The 17,084-nt window shown below is 39.4% G+C and overlaps 1 protein-coding gene across 1 annotated transcript in view; it reads left to right on the top strand.

Moving 5' to 3' along the window:
- The window catches only part of LOC123533211 (ATPase MORC2A-like), a 361,550-nt gene that overhangs the window by 223,378 nt on the left and 121,088 nt on the right, over positions 1–17,084 (top strand). Inside the window, 1 exon segment of the mRNA XM_053519548.1 lies at positions 15,517–15,702. Coding sequence (XP_053375523.1) covers positions 15,517–15,702 — 186 coding nt within the window.

The following is a 17,084-nucleotide window of genomic DNA, read 5'->3' as shown; positions in this document are numbered from 1 at the left end:
CAAAATTATGCCCCTTTTTCGACTTAGAAATTTTTGGTGAAGGTTTTGTATGTAAGCTGGTATCTCAGTACTTACTAATGGGAATGGATTTAAACTTCACATACTTGTTCACTATCATGATCTGACATGCACTAAGCAAGTCCCATAACTGTACTCTCTTTTTTTTTCAAAATTATGCCCCTTTTTCGACTTAGCAGTTTTTGGTTAAATTTTTGTATGTAATCTGATATCTCAGTATCCACTAATTGGAATGGATTGAAACTTCACACACTTGTTCACTGTCATGATCTAACATGCACTGTGAAGGTCCCATAACTCTACTTGGCATTTTTACAAAATTATGCCCCTTTGACTTAGCAGTTTTTGTTAAGTTTTTGTGTGTAAGCTGGTATCTCAGTGTCCACAAATTGGAAAGGATTGAAACTTCACACACCTGTTCACTGTCATGATATGACATGCAGTACAGAGGTTCAGTACCTCTACTTTGCATTTTACAAAATTATGCCCCGTTTTCAACTTTTGTATTCATTCAATTGACAAGGCTGTTGAATAGTTGAGCGTTGCTGTCCTCCGACAGCTCTTGTTTATTACTGGCGGTAGAGAAAAATCGAGACCACTTTTCTGTGGTACAGCATGCATGTTACATCCAATTTTTAGGTGTATTTTGACCTATCTCTACCTGGTAAAGAGTTTCTTGTGGACTTATATTATTATTATTATTATTATTTTTTTTTTTTTTTTTTTTTTTTTTTTTTAAGATTAATTTCCCTTTGTTGTTACTATAAATAACTTACATGATAACATTTTTATAATCAGCCCAAAAAATTCAATATGAAAACAACTGTGGGTTTTTATATATGCACATTTTAATCCAAGTGTGTTGTTATAATGTTATAACATATTGTATATGTAGTACAATATTGTTTATACATCATTGACAGATATCAGTTCATTATGTTATACTGCAGTAGAAAAAATTAGGTGCCTTCCAGTAGGGGACTTTGTATTGCATGGCAATACTTCATTCACTTGTTTTAACCAAACTTGCACACAACTTGTATCACCATAAGATCATGGTTCCTTTCTTGAACCGGCCAGACCCCATTATGGGTTACAGAGTTATGGCCCCTGAAAGGGCCAAAATTAGCTATTTTGACCTTCTCTGCACAATAGCACCTTTGTTTATGATTTGATTTTTACCAAACTGGCACACAACTTGTATCACCATAAGATCTTGGTTCCTTTCTTGAACTGGCCAGATTCCTTTATGGGTTCCAGAGTTATGGCCCCTGAAAGGGCCAAAATTAGCTATTTTGACCTTGTCTGCACAATAGCAGCTTCATTTATGATTTGATTTTAACCAAACTTGCACACAATTTGTATCTCCATAAGGTCTCGGTTCCTTTTTTGAACCGGCCAGATCCCTTAATGTATTCCAGAATTATGGCCCCTAAAAGGGCCAAAATTAGCTATTTTGACCTTGTCTGCACAATAGCAGCTTCATTTGTGATTTGATTTTCACCAAACTTTCACACAACTTGTATCACCACAAGATCTTGCTTCCTTTCTTCAACTGGCCAGATTCCATCTTGGGTTCCAGAGTTATGGCCCCTTAAAGGTCCAAAATTGGCTATTTTGGCTTTTGCAGCCATATAAAGACTTCATTTATGGTTTTATTTGATACAAACTTCCAAAATATCTTCAACAACAATAAATCTTGGATTCCATGACAAATCAGATCCAATCATATGTTCCAGAGTTATTTTATATCTGATTACCTCCCCTGATTGTAATCAAAATGGATTTATATCATTAAGTACTTACAGGACTTTTTAAAATTTTCATTATTTTTATTAGGGGGAATGAGACACAAGGGTAGATAACTATGGACTGATTTTTGGAAAATTCCCCCTTTATTTCAAATTAAAATTGTTTTTTCCCCATAAAAATGAAGTTTCTGACTGAAATTTCTTTTAATGTCAAAGTTTTAAATTTGGAGATTTTTCAGTTTTTTTTGTCCATTTCCCAATATTTATTTTTTTTTATTTTTTTCCCTTTTTCTTAATATAAAAAAGTTTTTTAATATTTTTTTTTATTATTGGCCGAAAGGGAAAAGGGCCCAGTCGGGTGGTAAAACATGGATGGTACCTAAAAATTTTTTAGGGGGAAATTTTAAATTTTTTTTACCTTGTAAGATTTTTTTTTTTTTTTTGGGGTTAAAATTTTCTTCCCTTTTGTTTTTTCCTGCCTTTTGGGTTTTAGATTTTTTTTTTTGGGCCCTTTTGTCCTAAGTGAAAGAAAAACAGGGAGCGAAAAAGGGGCCATAAGGGCCCCTTTGTTTTTTAAGAAACCCAGTTTATTATCCCCCCCCTTAAAAAAGGAGGGGTATTTTTGTTTTGAGATGTGGGTCGGTGGGAATGTGCCCCAACCCGTTTGGATGATAACTCCAAAACATTTGGGGCCCTAGAATAAATAAAAGTTGTTTAGGGAGGGGGTTTCCAAAAACAAGCAGAGGGCCCCTTTTTAATTTTTGGGGGTCTGTACGTAAAAGGTCAAGGTCCCCAGTGACCCAATTTTTAAACGGTTTGGTTTAAAAATCAAAAACCATTTTGGCTTGGGAAAACATGAAAGCTGATAGGGGGTTGGTCATGACCAGCAATGACCCCTTTTGTTTTTGGGGTCTGTATTTTAAAGGTCGAGGCACAGTGCCCCTTGAACATTTAAAAGGGGGTTTCGGGATAAAACTCAAGAACACTTGGGCCTGGGATCATAAAAATTTTATAGGGAGGGGGTATGCCCAGAATGCCCCCTATTGATTTTGGGGGTCAGTAGGGCCCAAGGGTAAAGGGAAAAAGTGCCCTGGAACAGGAAAATGGTTTGGGGCAAAAACCCAGAACGTTTGGGCCCTAGTGCCGGGAAAAATTGATGTGAGGTTGGCCCATGCCAGAATGACCTCTTTTGTTTTTGAGGTTTTAAAAAAAGGTAAGGTACTTTGGGCCAGGATTATTTAAACAGTTTCTGATTTTTTTTGCCCAAAAAAAAGGGGCCCAAGGGGTTTGATTTTTTATTATTAAAATTTTATCCCCCTTTTCCCAAGATTGTTCAGATTTTTTCCCTTTGGGTCAAATTTTTGGCCCCCCCCCCGGGGGTCCAGGGTTTTTATATAAATTTAAATAAAAAAAAAATTTCCCGAAAAACCTCTTGCCCAAAACCCAAAGGGCCCTAGGGTTGATTTTTTTGTATTTTATTCACTAGTGGACCCTACTAAGATTTTTCCCAAATTATTCCCCTAGGGTAAAAAAAGGCCCCCGCGGGGGGGTAATGGTTTGAAATGGGAAAACTTTAAAAACCCTTTAAACCCAAACCCCAACAAAGATAAGGCTTTAAATGTTTGAAATTTAAAGCATATTTTGGGTTCTTTAAATTTTGTTAAAATTCCCCCTCGGGTAAATAGGCCCCCCCGGGGGTCATGGTACTAAAGACTTGTATAGGCAAAAAATTTATGTCCAAAACCTCTCTTTAAAATTTTGGAAATTTTAAATTTTGAGTGGAAAGAAAAAGTTGACATGATTTGATTGATTTGCCCTAGGAATTTTAAAAATTTTGTACAAACACCCTTAAAATTTTGGGGCCCACATGATAGGTTTTTTTACCGAAAAAAATTTTGGGCCCTTGTTTTTGCCCTGGGTGACCTATTTTTCACATTTTTAAAGCTTTTAACCCCTTTCAAATTTGGCCCAAATGATATTTTTGGTACCGAAATGAACTTTTGATCTTGAGATTAAACCTGTAAATCTTTCACATTTCTAAAGGGTATAGGCTTAAAATTTTGGGCCATGAGCACGTTTTTTTGTTTCTAAAAAAAATTTTTTTTGGACCTTGATTTTGCCCTAGTGCCCTCCTTTAACTTTTCCCCAAGCTACACCCTTTCCCAAATTTAAACCAAGGGATGGGGTTTTGGTACTAAAATGAACTTTGATTTGAGAATTTTGAACTACTTTCACATTTTTGAAGCCAGACTTCAAATTTGGCCCAAAATATATTTTGGGGTATAGGAAATAAAATTGATCTTGAGATTGATTTGTCACCTACTTTCACTTTTCCTAAAGGGGTATAGCATAAAATTTTGGGGAACCACGCAACTTTTTGTTTTTTCTAAATAAAATTTGAGTTTGGCCCTAGTGACCTATTTCCCCAAAATTTTGAAGGTCCCGCCTTCAATTTGGACCACTGCATAGTTTTTTGTCCCAAAAAAAAATTTTGGGGAAACCTTTTGGATTTTGCCCTAGGCCCTATTTTTTACATTTTCAAGAACACCCTTTAAAAATTTAAACCCCCTGCATAGTTTTGTGTCCCAAAATGAACTTTGATCTTAAATTTTGCCCTAGTGACCAATTTTTCACATTTTTTTAAGCAACAGCTTAAAATTTTTTGACTGCATGCATTTTTTTTGTTCTGAATTGAAATTTGCATTAAAGTTTCCCCTTCCCTACTTTAACTTTTCTAAAGCTACAGCCCCCAAAATTTAAAGGGCACATGCATTTTTCTTTGGGGGAAATTAATTTGACCTTGAAATTGATCTAGTGCCCTATTTTCACTTTTTCCACCCCCCAAAGTTTTAAAAAATTTTGGCCCACTGAAAGTGTTGTTTCCCGAAATAAATTTGATTGTTTTTGACCTTGAGCTAGTTTTTAAAATTTTGGGAAAAAATTAAAAAATGGTCAGTTTTGGGTCCCAAAGATCACTCTGTGACCTCTTTTTGGGGGTTTAAAGGTCAAGGTCAGTTTGGGAACCGAAGGGTAAAACCCTTTTGTTTCAGAAACATATAATTTCTTTTCCCATGGGGCAATTACTGAATGCATAAAGGGGGGGTTTTTTCGTGTTCACGAGTTTCTTGTAAAACCCTTTGTAAGAAAAAAATTAACCATAAGTTCCCGACAGATTTTCGTTTAAACCCCTAAAAAGTCTTTAAAAAATTTAAAAGAAAATTTGGTACAAATAAAAATTATGTAAGTCCCCGAAAGAAAAATTTTAAAACATTCTTCCTTTCACAAGGGGGCCCCCAAATTTAAGGCTTTTATATACTAATGGGTAAATTACGGGATTTTAAGGGTTTTAATGATAGCAGACCTTTCTGGGTTCCCCTCTAATAGATGAAAAGAGAAATAAAGTTTTCCCAAAAGATAGTATATAATGAAAAGATTTGTTACAAAAATCAAATCAAAGATTTTTTTATTTAAAAAACCCAAAAATTATAAAATTTTAGAAAAGAAAATTACAAAAGAAATTTCCCTTTAAAAAAAATTGTTAAAAAAATTGGTCCACTTTTCCCAATCGGGACAAAAAATTCGTAACACATATGTATTAAGGGGAAAAACTTTAAAAATTTCGTGTGAAACTGTCGCCCTTATTTTTGGGAATAATTTTAGACAAATGGTTCTTGTTTCCCCTCTCCAAAGATTGTTCAAATTATATCAATTGCCTAAAAAAAATGGCTCCCAAAGGGGGCGTGGTCATTTTTTAATATTTTATTAGGAAAATTTAAAAAAAGTTCTTGGGAAACTGCTGGCCCATTTTAAAATAATTTCACACAAAAGGCCCTTTTGGGGAAACCCCCCAACCCAAAATTGTTTAAATTATATGTTCGTAAAAAAAAATGGGCCAGAGGGGTGGTATTTTTTTCCCTATTGTATATTGTGGGAAAAAAATTTAAAATTTTTTTTTGTGAAAAATGAAAGACCCCATTTTTGAATACATGTAATTTTAACAAAGGTCCTTTTTGACCCTCTACCAAAAATTTTCAAGTTAAATTTTTTTTTTCAAAAAACATGGCTGCCCGAGGGGGTAGTCACTTTCCCCTTTTGCATAAGTGAAAACTTTAAACTTTTGTGTGAAAAATGCTGGCCCCATTTTAGAATAATTTTATCAAATGGGGCCTTTTGTGACCCCACCCAAAATTGTTCAAATTATACCATTCGTCAAAAAAAATGGCTGGGCCCGAGGGGTGGTCATTTTTCCCTATATGTATAAAAGTGGAAACTTTTAAAATTTTTTTTTTGAAATGTATTTCCCATTTAAGGAATTTTACACAAAAAATTCTTGTTTTTACCCTTTTACAAAAAGCCTTAAAAATTTTTTGATTCGCCCAAAAAACAAGGCCCCCAGAGGGGGGGTCACTCCCTTTTAAAACAACAAATTTTTTTAAAAATAAAACCCCAAAACCCCTGAATGGGTTTTGATGAAAGTTTAAAAAATGATTTTTGGGGGGGCCCTCTTTCAAAAATTTTTCAAAAGGGTTTTTATGTAACGGTCAGTTTTTTTTCCCCGGGCAGTTTTTTCCCCGGGGGAAAAAAAAAATAGTTTTTTTCCCCCGGGGAAAAAATTGATAGTCAGTTTTTTTCCCCCCGGGAAAAAAAAACTGGGCTGGTCAGTTCTTTCCCCCCCCGTCAGTTTTTCCCCCCAATTTCAACTGGGGTTTCTCTTGATCAATTTTTTGGGGGAAAAAAAAAACTAGTCAATTCTTTCCCCCCTCATCAATTTCCTACTGGTCAGTTATTTCCCGGTGTAACGGTCATTTTTTCCCCCCCCTGGTTATCTTTATCATTCTTATTGGGGGGGAAAAAAAATAACTAGTTAATTTTTTTTCCCCCCCCCCCCATCCAATTTTCCCCGGTTTGTTTATTTTTCCCCCGGGGGAAGAAATGAATGGGAGTTGTTTTCCCCCCCAGTCAATTCCCCCCCCCCCCCTCCAAATTTCAACTGGTTTTTTTTTGATCATTTTTGGGGGGAAAAAATAATTATCAATTTTTTTCCTTTCCCCCCCCCCCCCCCCCTCATCAATTTTCCCGGCTGTCGTTTTCCCCCGGGAAAAGAAAAAGGGCTGGGAGTTCTTCCCCCCCCCCCCCCCCCCCCCAGTCCCAATTTTTTCCCCCCCCTTGCGTGGTTAATTTTGATCCTTCTTATTGGGGGGAAAAAAATTACTATAAATTTTTTTTCAATTTTTATAGTAATTATTTTTCCCCCGGGTTTGTGAATTGGAATGTTTATTTTGGTTATTTTAAATAGAAATTTCTTTTTTATTTCCCAAAAGTCTGTTTTATTTTAAAAAAACATAAATAAGAAATAGGTTTCATATTTTTTGTAAAATTTAAATTTAAAAAATGTTTTTTTTAAATTTAACTTTTCTTTAATTTTTTTTAAATATTTTTTTAAAATTTTGGGCTTTTTTTTTCAATTTTTCTAAAGGGAAGGAAATTAATGCTGGTCAGTTTTTCGTACCCACCATAAAGAACCCGTTGGGGGGGGAAGTAAATTGGGTGGTTATTTTTTCCCCCGCCCCCCCACTTTGCCAAAACAAACATGATTAATTTGGGCGGGGGGAAAAAATTAAAAACCCGTCAGTTCTTTCCCCATAGCCAAGCAGTTTGATTTTTATGAGGGGGAAAAAAAATTGAAAAACCCCCCCAAACCCCTTTTTCCCCAAAAACCATTTTTGCATAGGCTTTAAAAATTGGAAAAAAAAACTGACCAGTCAGTTTTTTTCCCCCCCGTAAAAATTTACCTGTAGGTGGGGGAAAAACTGACCCGTCAGTTCTTTTCCCCCCCCCCCCTTAGTTTTTTTGACCTGTCAGGGGGGGGAAGAAATTGAACGGTAATTTTTTCCCCCCCCCCCCCCCTCCCAGTTTTTTGACCTGTCAGGGGGGGGAAGAAATTGGGCCAGTCAGTTTTTTTCCCCCCCTTTCCAGTACTTGACCCATTAGGTTTGGGGAAAAAATTGACCCGTCAGTTCTTTCCCCCCTTTTTCAGTACCTGACCTGTAGGTGGGGGGAAAAAATTTTAAACCCGGGCAGTTTTTTCCCCCCCCGCCCGTATTTTACCCCTTTAGGTGGGGGAAGAAATTTAAATGGGGCAATTCTTTTCCCCCCCCACCCGTACCTGACCTGTCAGGTGGGGGGAAAAAAATGATGGTGAGTTTTTCCCCCCCAAATTTTGTACTTGGGCCTAAAAAGGTTGGGGAAGAAATTTACTGGTGAGTTTTCCCCCCCCACCCCCCCAGCCCGTAATTGACCCTTAAAGGGCGGGGGAAAAAATTGATGGTCAATTCTTTCCCCCCCCCCCCCCCAGGGCCCGTACTTGAAACCGTCAGGGGGGGGAAAAAATTGACCCGGTCAATTCTTTCCCCCCCAGCCCGACATGACCTTTTAGGGGGGGGAAGAAATTTTACCCGTCCGTTCTTTCCCCCCCATTCTGTAAATTGACCTATAGGGTTTGGGGAAGAAAAAAAATGGTCATTTTTACCCCCCCCCCCCCCCCCCCCCCCCCCCCCCAGGGCCCGTAATTGACCTTCGGTGGGGGAAAAAATTGACTTTTCAGTTTTTTCCCCCCCCTTTTTTGTACTTTTTACCTTGGGGGGGGAAGAAAAATTTACCCGTCAGTTCTTTCCCCCCCCCCCCGTGTACTTGACCCGTAGGGGGGGAAAAAATTGCCGGGCCGTTTTTTTCCCCCCATTCTGTACTTTACCTATCAGGTTGGGGAAAAAATTGAACCCGTCATTCTTTTCCCCCCCTTTCCGTACTTTTACCAAAAAAAGGGGGGGAAAAATTGACCCGTCTTTTTTCCCTTTTTTGTCAGTACTGATGTAGGGGGGGGGAAAAAAATTGACCCGGCAGTTTTTTTAGAGTATTGATTTTCCGGTGGGGGAAGAAATTTGGGCCGGTCAGTTCTTCCCCCCTTTCCCCTACTTTACCCGTCAGGTTTGGGGGGGAAATTGGGCAGGGCATTTTTTTTCACCCCCCCTTACTTGGGTGTCAGGGGGGGAAGAAATTGACTGGTCAGTTTTTTCCCCCCCAGCCAGTACTTTACTATCAGGAGGGGGAAGAAATTGAGGTCAGTTTTCCCCCCCCCCCCCCCCCCGCCCGTTCTTGGTTTCAGGTGGGGGAATAAATTGGGGCCGGTCAAAATTTTTTTCCCCCCCAGCCAGTCATACCCGTCCCGGTGGGGGGAAAAAATTGACCAGGGCATTCTTTCCCCCCCAATTTTGTATTGACAGGTCAGTTCTTAACCCCCCCCCCCCCCCCCCCCCCCCGGGGCCCGTTCCCTTGGGCCGTAAGGGTTTGGGGGAAAAATTGACCTTTTTCAGATTTTCCCCCCCCCCCCCCCCCCCCCCCCCCGTGTATTAATGTCGGTGGGGGAAAAAATTACCATTTCCCCTTTTTTCCCCCCCCCCAGCCGTACTTTACCTGTAAGTGGGGGGGAAAAACTGACCCGTCACTTTTTTTTCCCCAAATTCCCGTTTTGACCTATCAGGTTTGGGGGAAAAAATTTACCGGTTTACTTTTTCCCCCCCTTTCCTAATTGGCCCATTAGGTGGGGGGAAAAAATTGACCCGTCAGTTTTTCCCCCTTTTTCAGTAACCCACCTGTCAGGGTGGGGGGAAAAAACTGACCGGGCATTCTTTCCCCCCCAGCCCCGATTTGAACCCGTAGGTGGGGGAAAAATTGACTGGTAAAATTTTCCCCCCACCCGTTTGACCGGTTCCCGGGGGGGAGAAATTGATGTCCATGACTAGTCAATTTTTTCCCCCCCCCCGGGGCAGGTCAAAATAAATGGGGGGGGGAAAGAAAAGACCGGTCAATTTCTTCCCCCCCTGAAGGGCAAGTACTGGGTGGGGGGGGGGGGAAAGAACCGCCCCGGGCAAATTTTTTTCCCCCACCGACAGGGTCAAGTAAATGGTTGGGGGGGGGGGGGGGAAAAATGACCGGGCAATTTCTTTCCCCCAAAAGACGGTCAAAATATGGTTTTGGGGGGGGGGAAAAAAACTGACCGTCAATTTCTTCCCCCCCCTGAAGGTAAGTATGGTGGGGGGGGGGAAAAAACGACCGGGGCAATTTTTCCCCCCCCTGGAAAGGGCAAATATGGCTGGGGGGGGGGGGGGGGGAAAAAAACTGACCGGGGTTCAAATTTTTTCCCCCAAACCCAAAGGTTTAAAAATTTGATAGGGGGGAAAGAACTGATTTTGGGCAATTTTTCCCCCCGTCAATTTTTTCCCCCCCCCTGACCGGTCAATTAAATGGGGTAGGGGGGGAAAAAAACTGACCGGGCAATTTCTTCCCCAAACCCGACATCCCAAAAAACTGGGTAGGGGGGAAAAAACTGATGGCAATTTCTTCCCCCCCATAGGTTTAAAATTTCTGGCTAAGGGGGGAAAGAACTGGCCAGTCAGTTTTTTCCCCCCCCTCCCCCGAGCCGAACTGGCTAGGGGGAAAAAAAACTGTGGTCAATTTTTTTTTCCCCCCCCTGAAGATAAAGTTTCAGGCTGGGGGGGAAAAAATGAAACCGGTTCCCAATTTTTTTCCCCCCCTGAAGGGCCCAAAACCCCGGTAGGGGGGAAAAAACTGACTGGTCAGTTTCTTCCCCCCCCAACAGAGCCAGTACTGGCAGGGGGGGAAAAAAATGATGGTCAAATTTTTTTTTCCCCCCCTGAAATAAAGTACAGGCTAGGGGGGGAAAAAATTTAAACCCTCAATTTTTTTCCCCAACCCGAAAGGTCCCCAAATTTCCTGTAGGGGGGGAAAAAACGACCCCGGTTTTAAATTTTTTCCCCCCCTTTTTAAAGGGCAAAAAGGCTTGGGGGAAAAACTTACTTTGGTCAGTTTCTTCCCCCCTAACAAGAGCCCGTACGGGTAGGGGGGAACAGAAAACCCCGACCCGGTCAATTTTTCCCCCACCCAAAAAAAGTACAGGCTGGGGGGGAAAGAACTGACCATTTAATTTCCCCCCTGACAGGAAATTTCTGGTAGGGGGGGAAAAGACCTACCAGTCAATTTTTTAGGTTTATTAAAATTTAAAAAAAAAATACCCATTTTTACTGAAATTTAAAAAGGAAAAAGAATGACCCTTGTTTCCCCCAAAAACAATATCGAAAAAAACCAGACTTTAAAGGGGGAAAAAAGGGCTAGGGGGAAAGAACTGACTGGTCAAATTTTTTCCCCCCCCTGACAGGGCAAGTACTGGGTAGGGGGGAAAGAAAATGACCCCAATTTCTTCCCCAACCTGACATCCCCAAAAAACTGGTAGGGGGAAAAAAATGACTGGGCAATTTTTCCCCTCCCATAGGTAAATTACTGGCTAAGGGGGGAAAGAAACTGGGCCAAATCAGTTTTTTCCCCCACCCCAAAAAGCCCGAAAGGGTAGGGGAAAAAAACTGACTGGGCAATTTCTTCCCCCACCTGAAGATAAAGTACAGGCTAGGGGGGAAAGAACTGACCGGTCAATTTCTTCCCCACCTGACAGGCCAAGACCTGGCTAGGGGGAAAGAACTGACTGGTCAGTTTCTTCCCCCACCTAACAGAGCCAGTACTGGCTAGGGGGGAAAGAACTGACTGGTCAATTTCTTCCCCCACCTGAAGATAAAGTACAGGCTAGGGGGGAAAGAACTGACCAGTCAATTTCTTCCCCCACCTGATAGGTCAAGTACATGCTAGGGGGGGAAAGAACTGACCGGTCAATTTCTTCCCCCGTTTTACAGGTCAAGACCTGGCTAGGGGGAAAGAACTGACTGGTCAGTTTCTTCCCCCACCTAACAGAGCCAGTACTGGCTAGGGGAGACAGAACTGACTGGTCAATTTCTTCCCCCACCTGAAGATAAAGTACAGGCTAGGGGGGAAAGAACTGACCAGTCAATTTCTTCCCCCTCCCGATAGGTAAAGTACTGGCTAGGGGGGAAAGACCTGACCAGTCAATTAGATAGGTTTATTAAAATGAAAAATAATACCCATTTCATCTGAAATTTAAATGGAAAATGAATAGACACTTGTATCCCTAATAACAATATCGAAAGAAACCAGTACTTGAAGGGAAAACTTGACTAGGGGGAAAGAACTGACTGGTCAATTTTTTCCCCCACCTGACAGGTCAAGTACTGGCTAGGGGGGAAAGAACTGACCAGTCAATTACTTCCCCAACCTGACAGGTCAAGAACTGGCAAGGGGGGAAAGAACTGAACGGTCAATTTCCTCCCCCACCTGACAGGTCAAGAAGTGACTAGGTGGGAAAGAACTGACCGGTCAATTTCTTCCCCCACCTGACAGGTCAAGTACTGGCTTGGGGGGGAAAGAACTGACCAGTCAATTTCTTCCCCCTGGGGAAAAATCTGACTAACTAGTCAGTTTCTTTCCCCATCAGAAAACTTATTCCAAGGGGGGAAAAAACTGACTAGGGGGGGAAGAAACTGACTAGTCAGTTTTTTCCCCAGGGGAAAGAATTGACTAGTCAGTGTTTTCCCCGGGGAAAGAACTGACTGGGGGAAAAACTGGGCTGTTACACCGGTTCATTGAACATAAGGGTCTTTTTCGTTAAAAATAGGTTTTTAGCCATCAGACTTTAAAAATCTTTTTTTTCTAGAGCTTTGATATTTGGCATGTGATATAAAGATTTGACTCTTTAACCATACTTGTCCGAATTATTATGTTAAGGTTAAAAAAAAAAGGCCATGCCTCTGTGTCTGACATGTACTTTCTATAAGCTTTTATATAAGAAACATTGAAAATCTTCTTCTCTGAATCAATAATAGCTAGAGCCTTGATATTTTGGTGTGATATCAGATTTGTAATTTCTATCGTAATTATTCAGATTATTGGCCTGGGTTTAAAAATGTGTGTGACATGTATATAATATAGGCTTATATAGAAGAAACCTAACTCTGTACTTTTACAGACACACTTGAAGCCTTGTACTCAGGTGAGCGCTTTAGGGTCAATGACCCTCTTGTTTAAGATGCAGCCTTGAAATTTGGATGTCATGTACAGTTTTGCACAACGATCTTAAAACTGTCTTTCAGTGACCATGAATTTGACCTTCTGACCTACTTACTAATATTTAATTTTAGCATGTGGCTCATATTACTCAGGTGAGCGATTCAGGGTTATCATGACCCTCTTGTATAAGAATTTTAATGCTAAATATTCTTGAACTGATTTTTTGCTTTTCTCCTAAGAATGTCAGAAGTAATGTAGAATGCATTATTATTATTAGTTTGAGCCACACTCAGCAGATTTTGTGTAAGAATTTTAATGCTAGGTATTTCATGAACGGATTTCTATGCATTGTAAGGTTATATCAAAAATTTGTACAACTGGGGGCACCTGTCCCCTTTAACAGGCAGCAAGAGCTAAAAATAGAAATACTGTTTAACAACTTCTTCTGATGAACAGCTTGATGGATCTACATTGAACTTGGTCTCTAGCATCGTTGTAAGGTTCTCTCAAAAACTTGTTCAAATTGTGTTCTTGAACCCCTTTTGGGGGCTAATAGAGCTAGATACAAAAATACCTTTGAACAACTTCTTGTTATGAACCAGTGGATGCATCTTCATTGAATTCAGTCTGTTACATAATTTTAAGGTCTTCTCACAATTTTATGCAAATGGGGGCACATTCATTTTAGGGGTTGCTAAAGGTAAAAATAGAACCATCATCAAGAGACTTTTCTAAATGCCCCAGCCTGCTCCAATTGTCTGTGTTTGTTTTATCCACCCAATTTTAAATACTTAAGAACCATATAAGTGTTTGAACTGTTTGTCGTCTCTCACTCCACTGCCTTTGCAAAATTTCAACACCTGGAGCATATTGTGGTCCTCTTCCGAAGTTGCACACTCCCTATAGCCTTTTTAGCTCACCTGAGCACAAAGTGCTCAGGATGAGCTATTGTGATCACTCACTTTAAAACTTTAAAGATCTTCTTGTCCAAAACCAAAGGGCCTAGGGCTTTGATATTTTGTACGTAGCATCATCTAATGGTCCTCTACCATGATTTTTTAGCTCGACTATTCGAAGAATAAGTAGAGCTATCCTACTCACCACGGCGTCGGCGTCACACCTTGGTTAAGTTTTTCGTACCAGTCCACATTTTGACAAAGTCTTTTGAGATGAAGCTTTGAAACTTTCAACACTTGTTTACCATCATCATGGCCAGTTATAGGCAAGAGCAGATAACTCCATCAAGGATTTTGACTGAATTATGACCCCTTTTGACTTAGAAATCATGGTTAAGTTTTTCGTACCAGTTCATATTTTGACAAAGTCTTTCAAGAAAAAGCTTTGAAACTTTCAACACTTGTTTACCATCACCATGGCCAATTATAGGCAAGGGTACATAGCTCCATCAGGGATTTTGGCTGAATTATGGCCCCTTTCGACTTAGAAATCTTGGTTAAGTTTTTCGTACCAGTTCATATTTAGACAAAGTCTTTTGAGGTAAAGCTTTGAAACTTTCAACACTTGTTTACCATCACCATGTCCAGTTATAGGCTAGAGCAGATAACTCCATCAAGGATTTTGGCTGGATTATGGCCCTTTTGACTTAGAAATCTGGGTTAATATTTCGTACCAGTTCATATTTTGACAAAGTCTTTTGAGATAAAGCTTTGAAACTTTCAACACTTGTTAACCATCACCATGTCCAGTTATAGGCAAGAGTACATAACTCCATCAAGGATTTTGGCTAAATTATGGCCCCTTTTGACTTAGAAATCTTGGTTAAGTTTTTCGTACCAGTTCATATTTTTGGTAAAGTGTTTGACATATGGCTTTGAAACTTTTATCACTTGTTTAGTATAATAGTCTCTATCTGTAGGAAAGAGAACATAACTCTGTCATCTATTTTGGCTGAATAATGGCCCTTTTTGGACTTTGAAATTGGTTCTGTTTTCATACAAGTCCATGTTTTGTCAAAACTATTTGACATATGGCTTTTAAACTTTGAACACTTGTTTATCATTATGATTTCCATCTGTAGGCAAGAGTACATAACTATTTTGACTGAATTGTGGCCCTTTTTAGACTTTGAAATTGGCTCATATATTGCCATTTAGTGCAAGACTTATCGAAATCAAAGTAATACAGGAACATTGTTTGTCTAATCTATTAATTTCTTTTGTCTGAATATCCATGGAAATATTTTGACCCCATTCTTCAATCAATTCTTCGAATAGTCGAGCGCGCTGTCATCAGACAGCTCTTGTTAAATTATCCCCCTAGGGTCAGATATGGCCCCTTTGGGGTCACATGGTCTATATAGACTTATATGGGAAAAACATTGAAAATCTTGTACAAAACCACATGACCTAGAGCTTTGATACTTGCTGAATTGTGTAGTAGTCCTTTAACAAGATTGCTCAAATTATCCCCTTGGGTTACAACTGACCCCTCCCTGGGGGAAGAAAAACAAAACAAACAAAAAACACAAATACAGATACTTATTGTCTGCCTGTATTTATTTAGTAGAAACTTTCAACTATTCAAGCAAGCAACTTAGGTGAGCAATATAGGGCCATCATGGCCTGTTAAGCTTTAAGTCAGAAACACTTGTTCATATAATTGAAACACTGGGTAATGTTCTGCCTGATATAAATAAAGCATTATCAGAATGTTTTCTTGTCATGAAATGTATTCCTGATTGGAAATAATTAGGTCATATGAGTGATACAAGACTACCATAGCCGTCTTGTTTTAATATCAGGAAAAAGAGGCAGAAGAAAGGCGAAAAAGACGAGAGGCTGAAGAGCGGGAACGACAGAGGAGACAAGAGCAGGAAGAAAAAAGAAAACAGAAAGAAGCAGATGAGAAGAGGAAAAAGAAAGAACAAGAAGAAAAACAAAGACAAAAAGAAGAAGCAGTCAAAAAGAAAGCAGCAGAAGTTAAAAAGGTAAAACAAATCCTTTCTCAGACTTAAAAATTTGTTCAGGCAAACTATAATTTTAGAATAATTTTCTCCTATCTTACTTAATATTTACTACTACAGTAACTGTCTTGACTTGCAAATCCATAAAGATACACTTAGCTAGCCAATAGAGAATCAGGATGATATGACAAAGAAAATATATGGTCCCAAACTACCAGTGAAGATTTGGAGGATATTTCTGTTGAACCAGTGTGCTATTCTTCCCTAATGAATAGAGCAATTGGATGAAATGATGTGTTTGTTAGCATTTCTGCATTGCAAATTTCTGAAACAGTGTCCCAGAATCATGTTAATTATGCTCCTCTTGAGATGGGGTATATTGTTTTGCAGATGTCATTTGGTCTGTCTGTCCATAGACCAGTCTGTTTCCAGATGATAATTCAAGAACACTAGGGCCTAGGATCATGAAATTTGATAGGGAGGTTGTTCTTGACCAGCAGATGACCCCTAATGATTTTTAGCTCATCTGATTTTTTGAAAAAAAAATGATGAGTTATTGTTATCACTTGCGGTTGTCGGCATCTGCGTCGGCGTTGCCTGGTTAAGTTTTATGTTTAGGTCAGCTTTTCTCCTAAACTATCAAAGCTATTGCTTTGAAACTTGGAATACTTGTTCACCATCATAAGCTGACCCTGTATAGCAAGAAACATAACTCCATCTTGCTTTTTGCAAGATTTATGGCCCCTTTTGTACTTAGAAAATATCAGATTTCTTGGTTAAGTTTTATGTTTAGGTCAACTTTTCTCCTAAACTATCAAAGCTATTGCTTTGAAACTTGGAATACTTGTTCACCATCATAAGCAGACCCTGTACATCAAGAAACATAACTCCATCTTGCTTTTTGCAAGAATTATTGCCCCTTTTGGACTTAGAAAATCTGTTTTCTTGGTTAAGTTTTATGTTTAGGTCAGCTTTTATCCTAAACTATCAAAGCTATTCCTTTAAAACTTGCAACACTTGTTCACCATCATAAGCTGACCCTGTACAGAAAGAAACATAACTCCATCCTGCTTTTTGCAAGATTTATGGCCCCTTTTGGACTTAGAAAATATCAGATTTCTTGGTAAAGTTTTATGTTTAGGTCAACTTTTTCTCTTAAACTATCAAAGCTATTGCTTTAAAACTTGCAGCTCTTGTTCACCATCATAAGCTGACCCTGTACAGCAAGCAACATAACTCCATCCTGCTTTTTGCAATAATTATTGCCCCTTTTGGACTTAGAAAAATCATTTTCTTGGTTGAATATTATGTTTAAGTCAACTTTTCTCATAAACTATCAAAGCTATTGCTTGAAAACTTGCAACAGTTTTTCACCATCATAAGTGGATACTGTACATCAAGAAACA

Source organism: Mercenaria mercenaria, chromosome 12 (genome assembly GCF_021730395.1).
Source record: "Mercenaria mercenaria strain notata chromosome 12, MADL_Memer_1, whole genome shotgun sequence".
Lineage (NCBI taxonomy): Eukaryota > Metazoa > Mollusca > Bivalvia > Venerida > Veneridae > Mercenaria > Mercenaria mercenaria.
This window is presented reverse-complemented; position numbering and strand designations above follow the sequence as displayed.